Source organism: Ahaetulla prasina, chromosome 5 (genome assembly GCF_028640845.1).
Source record: "Ahaetulla prasina isolate Xishuangbanna chromosome 5, ASM2864084v1, whole genome shotgun sequence".
Taxonomy (NCBI): Eukaryota; Metazoa; Chordata; class Lepidosauria; order Squamata; family Colubridae; genus Ahaetulla; species Ahaetulla prasina.
In genome coordinates this window covers 37067175-37083275 of record NC_080543.1, presented here as the reverse complement: position 1 = coordinate 37083275, position 16101 = coordinate 37067175, and the positions used below count along the sequence as shown (strand labels likewise).

General features: G+C 37.3%; 1 protein-coding gene across 16 annotated transcripts in view; it reads right to left on the bottom strand.

Annotated features, from left to right (window-relative positions):
* The window catches only part of BBX (BBX high mobility group box domain containing), a 150224-nt gene that overhangs the window by 84120 nt on the left and 50003 nt on the right, over positions 1 to 16101 (bottom strand). For 7 of the 16 annotated variants that reach the window (XM_058185038.1, XM_058185035.1, XM_058185037.1 and 4 more), the window contains exon 3: positions 6462 to 6513. The exons of the other annotated variants lie outside the window; for them this stretch is intronic. Coding sequence is in view for 5 of the 7 variants with exons in the window: in XM_058185035.1 (XP_058041018.1) it covers positions 6462 to 6464 (3 nt within the window). In the remaining 2 variants the exon portion in view is untranslated. The remainder of the gene's footprint in view (positions 1 to 6461; positions 6514 to 16101) is intronic. 16 annotated transcript variants of the gene reach the window in all.

The following is a 16101-nucleotide window of genomic DNA, read 5'->3' as shown; positions in this document are numbered from 1 at the left end:
CCCCTGAGATATTGGAACACTGCTATCATGTCTCCCCTAGTCCTTCTTTTCATTAAACTAGACATACCGAGTTCCTGCAACCGTTCTTCATATGTTTTAACCTCCAGTCCCCTAATCATCTTTGTTGCTCTTCTCTGCACTCTTTCTAGCGTCTCAACGTCTTTTTTACATCATGGCGATCAAAACTGAATGCAATATTCCAAGTGTGGCCTTACCAAGTATTAACACTTCACGTGATCTTGATTCTATCTCTCTGTTTATGCAGCCCAGAACTGTGTTGGCTTTTTTGGCAGCTGCTGCACACTGCTGGCTCATATCTAAATGGTTGTCCACTAGGACTCCAAGATCCCTCTTCACAGGTACTACTTTTGAGCAAGGTACCACATATACGGTACCTGTGCATTTTGTTTTTTTTGCCTAAATGTAGAACCTTACTTTTTTCACTGTTGAATTTCATTTTGTTAGATAGCGCCCAATGTTCAAGTCTGTCAAGATCCTTCTGTATCTTGAGCCTATCTTCTGGAGTGTTGGCTATTCCTGCCAGCTTGGTGTCATCTGCAAATTTGATGAGTTCCCCATCTATCCCCTCATCCAAGTCATTGATGAAGATGTTGAAGAGTACTGGGCCTAAAACAGAACCTTGGGGTACTCCACTGCATACTTCCCTCCATGTAGATGTAGTTCCATTGAGGACTACACGTTGAGTGCGGTTGGTCAGCCAGTTACGAATCCATCTAGTGGTGATGCTCTCTAACCCACATTTTTCTACTTTATCTAGTAGTAGGTTATGGTCTACTTTATCAAATGCTTTGCTGAAGTCCAAGTAAATTATATCGACAGCATTCCTCTGGTCCACTAATTCTGTCACTTTGTCAAAGAATGCAATGAGATTAGTCTGGCATGATCTGTTTTTGACAAACTCATGTTGGCTTTTGGTTATTACTTTGTTTGCTTCTAGGTGTTCAATGATTCATTGCTTGATTATCTTTTCCAGAATCTTCCCTGGTATTGAGGTCAGGCTGATAGGTCTGTAGTTTCCTGGATCTTACACAAATTTATACAATTTTACTCAGTCCTTGGGATTTCATCAACCTCACTTATCCAAACCTTTTTCAGTTGCCCCCCTTTCTTTCAATAGATGCACTCTTTTTCTTTACAAATTTGTTTTCCAGTTTTAATATTGTTCATTTTCTCTAATTGACCAAACCACTTCAACTGACATTTTTCATACCAGTTATTCACTTTGAATTCAATCAACATATATATTCATCAGCCATTCATTCTTTTTTTTTATTGAAAAAGTTTTATAAAAACAAATAAAATTTCCCCCCCTCCCCCCCTCCAAAACCCCCCTCCCCCGACTTCCTGGAGCAAACACAAGGTATAGTTCAATAAACAAACGTTCATACATTAAATTTTTGGACTCTAACACAATTATAATCCTTCTCTTTCACTTAACCTGACTTCCTCCATTAAAATCAAAAACGAGATCCTTCATTCAAAGGCAATCTGATATCTCTTAATCTGATATCTATTTTGAATATAGTCAATCCAATTCTTCATCAGCCATTCATTCTTGATCCTATTTCTTATTTTACTACATATACTTTTTAATCAACCAAATTCAACTGTAATCATGGTTTTTTATTCTGACAAAATCAATATTCGTGTCAGTATAATAAAGTACACAAAAGAATATACATAAATTTTCCTACTTTCAATTTCATGTAATGATACACAAAGTATCTACTGTAGGACTGTTTGAATGTCCATCAGTTTCTTGATGCCATAGTTGCAGCATGTGCTGATCAGTACAGACAGTCTTTCTGTGATTGGGAATGCTGCTCCTAAAATATTCAGCTTTGAGAACCTATATGTAAAAGTAGGACATTAAAGACAAGCTAGGGATCCTGCTGTTGTTTTGGCTGCCTGGATACTCAGTAGGATCTTCCCTGGACTCTAGGACTTAACAGTAAAGAACCACTTCTATGTGACTTCAACTACCATGACTTGGGGGTGAGATCTGGTAAGTCCCAGAGGTTTATGGCATCCTTAGCATATTTCAAGTAATATCTTGTATAAACATGTTATGTGGCCATCGTCAGACCTTCTGTTAGTCTCAAAGATAGCAACTGGAAGATGAAGAGGACTTCTATCACCCTTTTTTTGTAGTCAAATCATGCCCACTCCAGATTAAGTCTGCAATCCCATCCACTGTATGTAACCCTCCACTCTGCAAAAATTAGTACCACTCAGTAACAGTGGATGGGGTTGCAGACTTAGGCACACAGTACACTTTCATTCCAGCCAGTAACACATCTAACTATTTTAGATTCAACTTGTTAAAAATGTTCTTGGTGCAAAATTCTATAATTCTGATTGTAGCCTTATGGCAAGCAAGATAATTAGGATATCGCTTGTTTTATGATTTTTAATCATAAAAGCTTTACAAGGGAATAGTATGAGTTTATCAGTAACAAGCAAAATCAGACAAAAAATGGTTGCTAGAGCTATGGAAATAATTATTTCAAACATGGACCATTACTTTCTGACCAGCTTTCATAAATGCATGAAAGTGATTTCAGCAGTACACAGAAGAATGGGGTGGAGCAAGCAAAAAATGAGCAGAGGAAGAATGAAGCATAGACAAGACAGTTATAGACTATACTTAGCTGCTAAATTGAAGAATACTGCATTACTGACATACCAATAGCATTGCTAACATAAACAATAATAACCCAGTCACTCTTTCATGTGGCATTGAATGTTTAGTGGCCATTAAAGTATACATTATTAGACAATTGGCCCATCCCCCAAACTGAATCACTGAAGACGTTCATATTATACTGAAAGCAACTTGAACTACAGGTATGTAGGTTTCCAATACATTTGTTAGCTAAAGTCCTATAAGAACAATCATTAGAAAATTGAATATTTTTGGAGTATTGTAGCAAGTGCTGGATAAAGTGATAAAAAGAAAAAGAACCTGGAAGTGAAAAGTCCTGTGCCAGGGTTCCCATCTTCAAATCATTAAAGCAACCATTGTTTATTTTTCAGTCTCATCCAGCTGCTTTATAAGTTATTTCCAATGTCATATAGCAAATGGGAATACTATAAAAATGCAGAGCAATGCAAAATTAGCCTAGTCCTTATCTTGCAGAATTCTGTGTGAATAAGTGCCCAGTTCTAACTTCGTACCTTAACTTCACGTTAATGAAGCATCTTTGCATTATTTTCATATTTCCTATATTTACTTTTGATATTGTTAACCTACAGAAAATTATATAGGCACAAGCATGTATATAAATCCATAGCCATATTAAGAATAATGATCATATAAAGCTTAGCTGCCATGTACATGGATATCAACATTTTATGTCCACATAAAACAATGGGAAGAGTATTTTTCTGAGTTTTACAATTTTCCTTCAAAAAGATTTTTTAAAATAGATATAATGACTGGATATACAATTATATACAATTTGAGTAATTGAACGCTAGTAAACTCAATTTGTGAAAATAAGCAGATTTTATCTATCTGTCCACTATAGTTTTATCCTGTTTGTTTTCCCTTTATGCTCCCAGAGGGTTATCCATAGAGTTGTATCTTAATTAAGAGTGCCTAGAACTAAATAAGTCAGAATACATATTTTACTGTAGCAAAATGAATATGAGTAAGACATATAATTCTAAGGTTTGTATGGAACTGAGGTTATTCTGTTAGGCCACAACGTGATCAAGTAATCTGAAGTTGGCAATACTAAATGAAATCAATTTCTGGAAAAGGAATTCATGTTGAAGACAGCATGCTTCCTTCTGATAAGTCTAACTGGTACAAATGAAGAAAATAAATGTTCACTATATCATAATTTTGACTTAAATTTTCTGCAGATAATTCCAGGAATGTTTTAACCTAACAGCAATCCATAATAAAGCTGAAACTCTCTCTATCATTTGAATTTTTTAAAAAAACATGTTTATTTTGGTTTCAGAATCTGTGCTTTCAGATTTACCTTTGTCAGTTATCTGTTTATGGTTTAGCTAATGCCATCCAGAAAAGTGCATACCACTGAGATTACTTAGTGGAAAAACAGATCATTGCTCTGAAAGCCTTTATAACTGCAAGGCAAATTTGTGGAAACCTGTGCACTATAGCTGGTTTTATTATTTATACAACCTTTGCACTCCATTTAGTAAATATGAATGACTGTCCAAATCACTAACAGAAAATATGCATCCTTCTAATAATTCTGATCCTGGATTAAATAATATACCTACTTGTTAAGTGTAATCAAGGTAGGTCCAATCCTGCCAACTCTATGGATAAATGCTCATAATTTCAATCTTATCCTTGAAACAAATCCTTATTTCTTCCAAAGATACCCTTGTAATAACCTTCATCCAACCCTATAGCTGGGCTTATAGCTAGTGAAGACCTTTACTGCATATTAGAAAGAAGCAAAAAAAGAAGAAGAAGAAGAAGAAGTATCTCTTAACATCTTTTTCAACTAACACATTTTATTAAAAAGCATGAGATTTCATGACTTAGAGTTTTCACAATATTTAAAAGGGATCAGCTAAGGCAATATAGAAAAACTTTATTCTATGTGTTTTAAAAGTTAAAGAGCCAGTTTGCTCTAGTAGCTAAGGCACAAGATTAGAAATCAGAGACAATGAGTTTAGGCATGAAAGCCTCCTTGGTGACCTTGGGCCAATCACTCTCTCTAAAGTCCAACTCATCTCATAGAATTGTTTTGTAGAGAAAATAGGAAGAGGAGGAAGTACTAGATATGTTCACCACCTTGAATTGTTTATAAAAATAATAAAGGCAGGATATTAAATAAAAACAAACAAACAAACAAACAAATACATGCTTGTTTTCTGGCCAGTTTTGTTAATTATTAAAATCATGTCTTCTTTATTCTAGGAATGAAGATCTATAGTACTGTTGTAAGATTCCAGATGAAACCTCTGCCTATGGCTGAATAGCTTTGGTAGCCACTATTTTTTCCCATTAATCTGAGTTTATGAGATCATTATGCCTAAACTTTGTAATAATTTTGTGCAATCAATGGGTAGTGGACCACATATCTTTATCCTTCCGAAGAGTTATCATTATTGCAGAACTGGAAATGATGCAGGAACTAACTGAAGAACTTTGGGGGGGGGGAGGTGTGATTTTTAAAACCGGGGGAAAAGAGAAGCCCAGTAATTATCAATTACTGATTACTGATCTCTAAATATATGTTAGAGCGGGTAATAAATCAGGCTAGTATATGTACCCTGAAAACAATTGCTAATGATCTTTGGCAGGGTAAGTATTCCAGTAGGCAAAGGGAATACTGTGAATATAATTCACCCAATTCGCTCAACTGGCTAGCTACCTGCCCTGAGAGACAGCTGCTGCTAGACATCAATCTATCTTGAGGTAAATATTATTTAATATTTTTTTGAATGATATGGATAATTACACTGATGGCTCATTATCAGATTTGAGGATAAAATTGGGAGACCTGGCAAACTTCCAGAATGACAAAACCAAACTAGACTAAACTGGACAAGTTGGAAAACTGGATGGACAGGATCAAGATGTCATTTAACAAGGAAAGATGTAAGGTATTACATTTAGGAAAAAGCATATAAGACACACGTATAAATGGAATCATGATATGGAAATACTACGTTATTAAAGGAATTGACAATAAACTAAACATAAGCCAGCAGTGTGAGAAGCTGTCAGACAAGCTAATCCAGTTTGGGGGATGCATTAAAAGTTACATTGTATCAAAGGCACATGTTCTTATTCCTTTCTATTTGGAATTGGTGAATCCACACCTGAAGTACTGGGGCACCATATTTCCAGATGGATATTTACAAGTTTGAGAAATTTCAGAACAGATTAACAAAGATGATATAGGAATTTGAGGGCATATGCTTTAGGAACAGCTGAAGTTGTTTCTCCATGTCCCATTTTATACTTAGCAGAATGAAGATGGGATTATTTTCAATTTCTTTCTCATGGAATAATCTTTTCTGAAACTCTCTATTAATGTTTTACTCATTTCTTCCTTATACCAATGGCCAAACGCCATTTCTTCACAGCACAACTATGGATCAGTCTACTACAGTGGTAGATTTTACATATCATCTTTCATCTATGTGGTGAACAATTAAGATCAAAAGAAGGATAAAAATTGGTTAGAAAATATTGGTTAAAAATAGGACTGCATTCTGCTAGGGGTGATAATTTATTACTTCTCCTGCATTCATGTTCAAATGGAGAGAATATAATGTAAAATAAACTGACAGCTAAGAGATTGAAAATATAGTATCAATATAGACAAAATCTAGACACGTTAATAACATACCTAAATTAACAATATGTTAATGACATATCTAATCAGCTGCTACACAACTAAGTCACATCAATTCCTTGCTATTCAAACAGCCTTTACACTTACCATCACCTCACCAGATTAGCAGAGCCTTTCTACCCATCCTTAATTTCGCCTCCTAGAATTTGCAAAAATATATTATGTCAATATCTTCTGTTTCATTAAAATCCAATTATAAATTAGCAATTTCTAATACACTTTAACAAACCTTCAAAATACTATGGTATTAATGTATATTATGTTAAAATTTGCAGGTAGAACACTATTTTTGAAATTTACAGTATAAAGGAAATGATCGATTAAAAACCATAGACAATACAGACAGAAAACAATGAAACTAATGGATAATTTATGAAAGCTAAATGTAACCCAAACTGTCAAATTATGCATATGTTTACTAGTAAGTTGTTATTCTTTTAAATACGTATGAACTGATAAGGTTAGAGTTCTGTATTACTGTTCAAAACATTATTAGGAATGTATAAGAATCCAAAGGGATGTCTTTCCAGCCCTGTTTTATTTTGCAGGTTGTATGCATCTTGAGTCTCTGCCCCTGCATGCTTGCAAAGAGAAGGCACCCACAGGCATTTGACTGGCTAGTTTAGGCTGTGCCAGTTTAGGACCCTAGCCAGCTTTTTTCATTTTGGTGGTGCAGGAACTGCATGAGAAAGTTTATTTATTTGTGTATGGCCTATCAAACACAGACTAATATTATATATAACATTTCACCTAGATTAGTAAGACACAATAAAATATAAATGTTAAAAAAGATCTATGTTCAAATACAAATGTCTAGGCCAGTGATGGCGAACCTTTTAGACACTGAGTGCCCAAACCACATGCACACATGCCCAAACTGAAAGGTGCATGCAAGCCCGCGCATGCCTGCATGTGCAAAAGAAACCAGCTGGCTGGCGGGAGGTGAGCATCCCAAAACCTGCAGCATGGCAATAAGTAAGATCTTTTTCTTTCATGAGCTTCTGTTTCGTTGTTTGCAGGGAAACAGAAGCTCACTAAAGAAACACCACGGAGATAGAATAGAATAGAATAGAATAGAATAGAATAGAATAGAATAGAATAGAATAGAATAGAATAGAATAGAATTTTTTTATTGGCCAAGTGTGATTGGACACACAAGGAATGTGTCTTGGTGCATATGCTCTCAGTGTACATAAAAGAAAAGATACGTTCATCAAGGTACAACATTCACAACACAAATGATGGTCAATATATCAGGATAAATCATAAGGATTACCAGCAACAAAGTTACAGTCATACAGTCATAAGTGGAAAGAGATTGGTGATGGGAACTATGAGAAGATTAATAGTAGTGCAGATTTAGTAAATAGTTTGACAGTGTTGAGGAATTATTTGTTTAGCAGAGTGATGGCCTTCGGGAAAAAACTGTTCTTGTGTCTAGTTGTTCTGGTGTGCAGTGCTCTATAGCGTCGCTTTGAGGGTAGGAGTTGAAACAGTTTATGTCCAGGATGTGAGGGATCTGTAAATATTTTCACGGCCCTCTTCTTGATTCGTGCAGTATACAAGTCCTCAATGGAAGGCAGGTTGGTAGCAATTATGTTTTCTGCAGTTCTAATTATCCTCTGATCTGATCTGATCTGGGGCAATGGCACATATGCCAGCAGAGAGCGCTTTGCATGCCACCTCTGGCACGCATGCTATAGGTTTGCCATCACAGGTCTAGGCCATCTAACCACTGAAGCACAGCATTGTTGGGCATATTTTTGAAGTAGATGCCCAGTTACCCCTGTTGCCAAGCAGGAATAAATGTTCTAGACTGCCTTCCACTCTGCTTGGGTTGGGGCTACATGCAAGAGGATCCTTGGAGGTCTATCCTTCACTGCTTCTTCCCATTTTCCAGTGCTCATATTGGACTAGGGATGTACCCTTTGCAATATGCATACCTGGAAACCCCCTTTCTCCCCACATCAACCCCTTTCCATCCAAACAAACCACCACTATCTAAGTCTGCAAACCAAAACATCTTATGTCTCTGCTCCCAACGATGCCTATCCTTGGCATCTCCCTGCCCTTCCATGTTGGCAGTCCCAATAGAGTGATTAGAGATGAAGTGATTAGAAGAGCAGCTGCTGGAACTAGAGCAATGCTTTCAATGTGATTATTCTCTTCTTATTTTTTTCTCTCCAATAAATGTAAACACCATTTTTGTTAACTATCCAGGAGTGGGATTAGCATTCCAAAGAATTGTTAGGAGGCAACCATTTAATGGTTTTTAAATGGGGTTTTTATTGGTTTTATAGTTTCCAGCCAACTCTGAATTTTTGCTTTTTAAATTGGTTTTAATTTCTGTATCAATTGTTTTATTCTGGCTGTAAACCGCCCTGAGTCCTTTGGGTGAAGGGCGGTGTAGAAATTTAAATAATCAATAAAATAAAATAAATAAATTAAACTAAGTGGATGTGTGGAGAGAGGTCAAAGGAATTGAAAGAGTATATACTTTTTTCTCTAAGATATATAATACATATTCCAGAATTGATTATATTTTTCTTTCTAAAGATTTGCTGAACAATGTGGATAAGGTAGATGTGGGAATTTTTAAAGATTCTGATCATGCAGAAGTTATGGTGGATTTAGATTTTAATTTTGAGAAAAAAAGAAGGTATTGGAGATATGAGGAGAAACTGTATAAAAATGAAAAGGATAAAAAATGGATACTTAAAAAATTGGAGGAAAGTTGGAGACTAAATGATAATGGGGAGGTTAAATTTGAAATTGTTTGGGATGCGATGAAAGCGGTGTTTAGAAGGGAGAGTATTAAATTATCAAGTAGGAAATATAAAAATTATAAAATTAAAATGGAAAGGGATAAAAATCAGATTAAAGAATTGGAAAATCAATTTTTGTTTACTAAAGAAAAAAAAATCCTTGAGGAGCTTAATATGTTAAGAAATAAAATGATAGAAGAGGATACAGAGTTGGTAAAAAGAAATTTGAGATATTTAAATAGGAATTTTTTTGAATTTAGTAACAGAAACTCTTAAGTTATTGGCAAAGATGGTGAAAAATAAAAGAGAGAAGAGAGAAATTGGAGCTTTGATAGATGATAAATACGTACGTACCCAAAGAAGGCTGTTGCTATTAGGGTAATTAGTAGTGTTGTTCCTGATAATCAGACGTTTTTGTTTAGGTATGAGCCGTAGTATAACCCCCGTGCGATGTGAATGTAAATACAAATGAAGAATATTGATGCGCCGATTGCGTGTAGGTTTTGTATGATTCATCCGTACGGGACGTCCCGAGTAATGTGGACAATTGATGAGAAGGCTAAGTTGATGTTGGCAGTGTAGTGGATTGCTAGGAAGAAGCCTGTTACGATTTGTAGGATTGAGCAGGTTAGTAGCATGGAACCGAAATTTCACCAGGTTGAGATGTTTAATCCTACTGGTAGCAGGTTGAATGCAGTAAGTATATGTTGGTTGGGCATATTTTTGTAGTTGATTTACAACGGTGGTTTTTCAGGCTGCAGGTCTCTTTTGAGCAAGAATTATGTTAATTATTAATTATATTATTGGTTTTATTTTGGTGTTTGTGGTTCTTGGGGTGGTTGTTTTGGGTTCGGCCTCGGCCCCGTATCAGGGGGTTGTTGCTCTTATGGGGGTTTCTTTTTTTTGCTGTGTGTTTATGGTTGTTTTGGGGCGCACGTTTGCAGCCTTGGTGATGTATATTGTTTATTTGGGTGGGTTAGTGGTAGTTTTCGGGTATTGTGTTAGTGTAGAGAAGGATAGTAGTGATGTTTTTGTTGGTGGGTTTAAGTATTTTGTAGTTTTTGCTGTTGTTTTAATTGTTGTTTTACTGATGATGTATGATGGGGTTGGTGGTGGTATTATGCTGATTGAGAGGATATAGTACGTACGTGCCTGGAGGCCGTACGGGTCTGGATGGGGAGAAACAGACTCAAGCTCAATCCCTCCAAGACGGAGTGGCTGTGGATTCCGGCACCCCGGTACAGTCAGCTGCACCCGCAGCTGACTGTTGAAGCAGTTAGTGGCCCCAAAGGAGGTGGTTCGCAACTTGGGCGTCCTCCTGGATGGCCGGCTGTCCTTTGAGGAACACCTGGCGGCCGTCACCAGGAGGGCTTTTTACCAAGTCCGCTTGGTTCGCCAGTTGCGTCCCTTCCTTGACCGGGATGCCTTATGCACGGTCACTCACGCTCTGGTTACGTCTCGGCTGGATTATTGCAATGCTCTCTACATGGGGCTGCCCTTGAGGTGCACCCAGAGGCTGCAGTTAGTCCAGAATGCAGCTGCGCGAGTGGTAATGGGAGCTGCTCGAGGCTCCCACGTAACACCACTGCTCCGTGGTTGCACTGGCTTCCTGTGGTCTTCGGGTGCGCTTCAAGATCCTGGTTACCACCTTTAAAGCGCTCCATGGCTTAGGACCCGGGTACTTACGAGACCGCCTGCTGTTACCGTATGCCTCCCATCGACCCGTACGCTCTCACAGAGAGGGCCTTCTCAGGGTGCCGTCCGCCAAACAATGTAGGCTGGCGGCTCCCAGGGGTAGGGCCTTCTCTGTGGGAGCACCGACGCTCTGGAACGAACTCCCCCCTGGCTTACGTCAAGTGCCTGATCTTCGGACCTTTCGTCGTGAGCTAAAAACATACTTATTCACTCAAGCAGGACTGGCATAAATAGTTGATTTTAAATTGGGGTTTTAGAGATTTTAAATATTTGTAAATTTTTAAATTATCGGCCATTTATTAATAGTTTCTTTTAATTTCTTTTAATTGTATATACTCTGTATTTTATTTCGGCTGTACACCGCCCTGAGTCCTTCGGGAGAAGGGCGGTATAAAAATCTAATAAAATAAATAAATAAATAAAGGTATAAGATGTTACAAAAAATTAGAGAAATGTGAAGTGGTTAGAAACTTTTTTCAGAATCTATATTCAAAGAAACCAGTTAATCGGGGAAAATTGCAAAGTTATTTAGAAAAATATGTGGTGAAAATTGATCAAACATATAAAGAATTGATGGAAGAAGATATAACACAAGATGAGATTAATGGAGTTATACAAAAAATAAAATTAGGGAAAGCTCCAGGTGAGGATGGATTACCTGCTGAGTTTTATAAAGAATTTAAAGAATTAATAATACCAAGATTGCAAAAATTATTTAATGGAATATTACATGGTGGAGAAGTACCTTCGTCATGGAATAGAACGGTGATATCCCTAATTCCTAAACCAGATAAAGATTTAGAAAGGATTGAGTCCTATCGGCCCATTTCTTTAATTAATCAGGATGCAAAGATATTTACTGCTATTATAAGTAATAGATTAAATAGATTTATAGATAGATATATAAGTTACAACCAAGTAGGTTTCGTGAAGGGTAGATACATGAGTGATATTGTTAGAAGAGTATTAAATATTATAGATGTAGCTGAACATAATGGTGATAAAATTGGTATAGTATCATTGGATATTTTTAAAGCTTTTGATTCTGTACAATGGGAAGCTATTAAAGTAATTGTGGAGGCTTTAGGCTTTGGTAACAAGTTTATACATGTTATTTCAAAATTGTATCAAAAAAGTAGTGCAAGAGTGAAGGTGAATGGAATATTAACTGAAGAGATAAAATTAGAAGCGGGTACGAGACAAGGATGTCCCTTGTCCCCAACATTATTTTTATTGGCTATGGAAATCTTGACAAAAATGATAGAAAAAGATGAAGAATTAGAAGGATATAAGGGATATAAGATAAATTTGTATGGATGATACTTTAATTATTTTGAAAAATATAGAGAAAGACCTGAAAAAGATATATAAGCATTTGAAAGAATTTGAGGAAATGACAGGTCTGAAAGTAAATTGGTCAAAATCAGAATTATTGATGGATAGTAATGGTAATGAGCGTGAGAATATGCAAGAGCAATTTGGGATAAGGACTAAAAATACATTGAAATATTTGGGTATAGTGCTTTCACTCAAGGTTAAAGAATTGAAAAAACTTAATTATGATGTGGTGATCAATGAAATTGAGAAGAAGATAGATAAATATAAAATGTTAAAGTTGTCTTGGTTTGGTAGAATTGCAATGTGTAAGATGATGTTGCTGCCCAAGTTTAACTTTTTATTCGAGATGCTACCGTTAAATTTGACAGAGAAAGATATTGAAGGATATCAGAAAAAATTGGACAAATTTTGCAATGGTGGGAAAAGACCTAGATTAGTGAAGAAAATGTGGTATCAAAATCAAAAGGAAGGTGGATTAGGAATCCCCAAATTATTTAATTATTACTGTGCATATGGTATCCGGATAGTGGTAAAAATACTTAAAGGTGAAGATAATCATTGGAGAGACTTAGAGTTAAGGGATATAGAAATTTGGATCAAGGTGGTTTTAGATAAAGCAAACTCAAAATGTGTAATTAGAAGTTATTGGTTAAAGGGATTAAGTAAAATGTGGAATAAATTTGTTAAAATTTTAATTCGGATATAATCTTTTGGGAAGACAATTGGAAATTGGCGATTAAAAATAATATAAGGCGTAATGAAGTGATTAAAGAGGAAAATATAGAAATTATTAGAGATTGGATAAAAGTTATGGAAAATGAAAGGAGGAATAAAGAAATTATTGAAAAATTAGGGTTAAGTTGGTTTGAAAAATACAGATAGAAAATGGACAAAAAATTAAGGAAAATTATTCGATAAATCGATGTGAAACTGAATTTGAATATTTAGTATCTCGGATTATGAAAGATGAAATTGGGCTAAAGGGACTCGTTAGTAGGGTTTATAAGATTATAAACTCTGATGAAAAATTACAAAGAGTGATGAGGACAAATTGGGAAAAAGATCTTAATATTGAAATACCAGAGTCAGATTGGAATGTGAATTGGAATAGTAGAATTATGAGAACTTTATCTATAAGGATTAAAGAGCATAATTATAAAGTTGTTTGGAAATGGTATTTGACTCCAGTAAGATTGTCACAAATGGATAAAAAAATTAGTAAAAAATGTTGGAGATGTGAGATGGAATTGGGGACTTATGAACATATGTGGTATAAATGTGATAAGGTTAAAAAGTTTTGGCAACAATTGGAGAAAATGATATTTGAAATGATGGGGAAAGTAATAACATTGAGAGTGGAAACTATATTATTGTTGGTAATTAAGGAAATAGAATTAACAAAATATGAAAAAGAATTGATTAGAATTATGATTATAATAGGTAGAATTATAATAGCTAGATATTGGAAACTAGATGTGATTTTTAGAATAGAAGAGTGGAATTCTGAAATGTGGAAATTAGCTTTAAATGATAAAATGACATGATATTAAAATTAGAAGTGGTGTGTATAAAGAAGATATTTTCTGGAAGACTTGGAAACCATTCGTGGACTATGCGCTTGGAATATTGGACGCCTCGGTACCTGTACCTCGAGAACGTGGATTTTGGCAATCATGAGGACATATACGAAGACCCAAATCTTCCTTTTTTTTATGTATAGCACAAGGGTGGAAAATGTATTTTCTTTTTTGTTTGTAATGTTAAAAAAAAGTAATAAAAAAATAAAAAAAAATAAACTAAGGGGTCCTTGGTGCTCTCTGAGCTTGCTTGTTGTCTTGCAGAGTTTCATTACCCTAATTTGGTAACCTCATCAGTGCTAGCAAGGAGTGCTTGTTTGCTGTCAGTTTATATTGTGATGACATGCTCGTCTGTGTAGATGAGTCTTAAGAGTTTCTTGGTTGGGCTGTTTACTGACGCCTCTTTGGCAGTTTCTTGATTGGGATATTGCTTACTTCAGGGGTGTCAAACTGAATTTCTTCCAGTGCCGGATCAGCATTGTAGTTCTCCTCCGTGGGCCAGCCAAGAGGGAGAGACAGGATGGACGCCTCCTGCAGCACCCTACCGGCCAAAACGGGGTGCGGGGGGAGGGGCGCACCTGGATGGCCTCCTGCAGGACCCTGCCAGCCAAATCGAGGCACGGGGCCCGCGTGTGGCTTCCCGTGCCCCATTTTGGTTGGCAGGGTGCTGCAGGAGGCTGTCCAGGCTGAAAATGCGACTGTGGGGGGATGCACATGCCCCCATACCCCAATTTGGCTGCCAGAGGCACTGCGGGCTGGTTCTTTGCTATTTCCAGGCTGGCACGGTGGGTCAAACTTAAGCACAGTCAGATCTTGATCACGGATCTGGCCAGCAGGTCTTGAGTTTGACACTTCTGGCTTACTTGATTGTTGGTCCAAAGTTATCTTGGAGTTAATCTATGCTGATCTGGGGCTGATTACTGATGGAGAGATTCTGGAATCTTTTTGTTCTCTTTTGGGTTGGTTGGTCGTCTCTTTTGCATAGTCTATAGATGTTGTTAATATCTATGTGTCTATTGCTGATTTATCAGAATACCAGGCTTCTAGAAATTCCCTGGTATTTTTGGACTTGGCCTGGTCTAGGATTGTCATATTTTCCCAACTGAAACTATAGTTAAATATATCTATATGTTGTGAAATTAAAGAATTTTTGTCATGTCTTCTGACTGCCAGTTGATATTCATGGATGCGTTCTGCCAGTCTTCTGCCTGTTTGTCCTACATAGTGATTGCTGAAGTTCTTACATTGTATGTTGTAGATGACTCCTATTTTTTCTTCTGGGGTTGCTGGGTCTTTTGGTTTGTTTAGGATGTTTTGAAGGGTTTTAATTGGCTTGTGTGCTACACCGATTCATCAAGAATATCTCAGAAACTATCAACAGACTACTACAACCACATGGAATCAGTGTGTGCAATTCTTTTTAGGGTTTGTGTTGGTTGTGTTGTATTAGGTTGAGTGGTCAGTGACTTTTTGATAAAAGTTGTGTGGGTATCTATTTTGTTGGAATGTGTCGTATAGATGCTCCATTTCCTTTTTCTGCTATTCTGGGTGTGGCAGACGGAGTGGCTGTGGATGCCGGCACCCGGTACAGTCAGCTGCAACTGCGGCTGACTGTTGGGGGCGAGTCATTGGCCCCCACAGAAAGGGTGCACAACTTGGATGGACGGCTATCGTTTGAAGACCAATTGGCGGCCGTCTCCAGGAGAGCTTTTTACCAGGTTCGCCTGGTTCGCCAGTTGCGCCCCTTCCTTGACCGGGATGCCTTATACACGGTCACTCACGCTCTTGTCACTTCTCATCTGGATTATTGCAATGCTCTCTACATGGGGCTACCCCTGAAGTGCACTCAGAGGCTTCAGTTAGTCCAGAATGCAGCTGCGCGGGTGATTGAGGGAGCCACACATTGCTCCCGGGTAACACCGCTCCTGCGCAGTCTGCACTGGCTACCTGTGGTCTTTCGGGTGCGCTTCAAGGTGCTGGTTACCACCTTTAAAACGCTCCATGGCTTAGGGCCCGGGTACTTACGGGACCACCTGCTGTTACCTTATGCCTCCCACCGACCCATACGCTCACACAGAGAAGGTCTTCTTAGGGTGCCGTCCGCCAAGCAATGTTGGCTGGTGGCCCCCAGGGGAAGGGCCTTCTCTGTTGGAGCACCTACCCTCTGGAACGAACTTCCCCCTGGTTTGTGTCAATTACCTGACCTTCAGACCTTTCGCCGTGAATTGAAAACGTACCTGTTTATCCAAGCGGGACTGGCTTAATTTTTTAAATTTTTCGAATTTTAATAATTTTAACTGGGGTATTTTATTTATGGGTCAAATTTGACGGTTTTAATTTTCGGCCATTTAT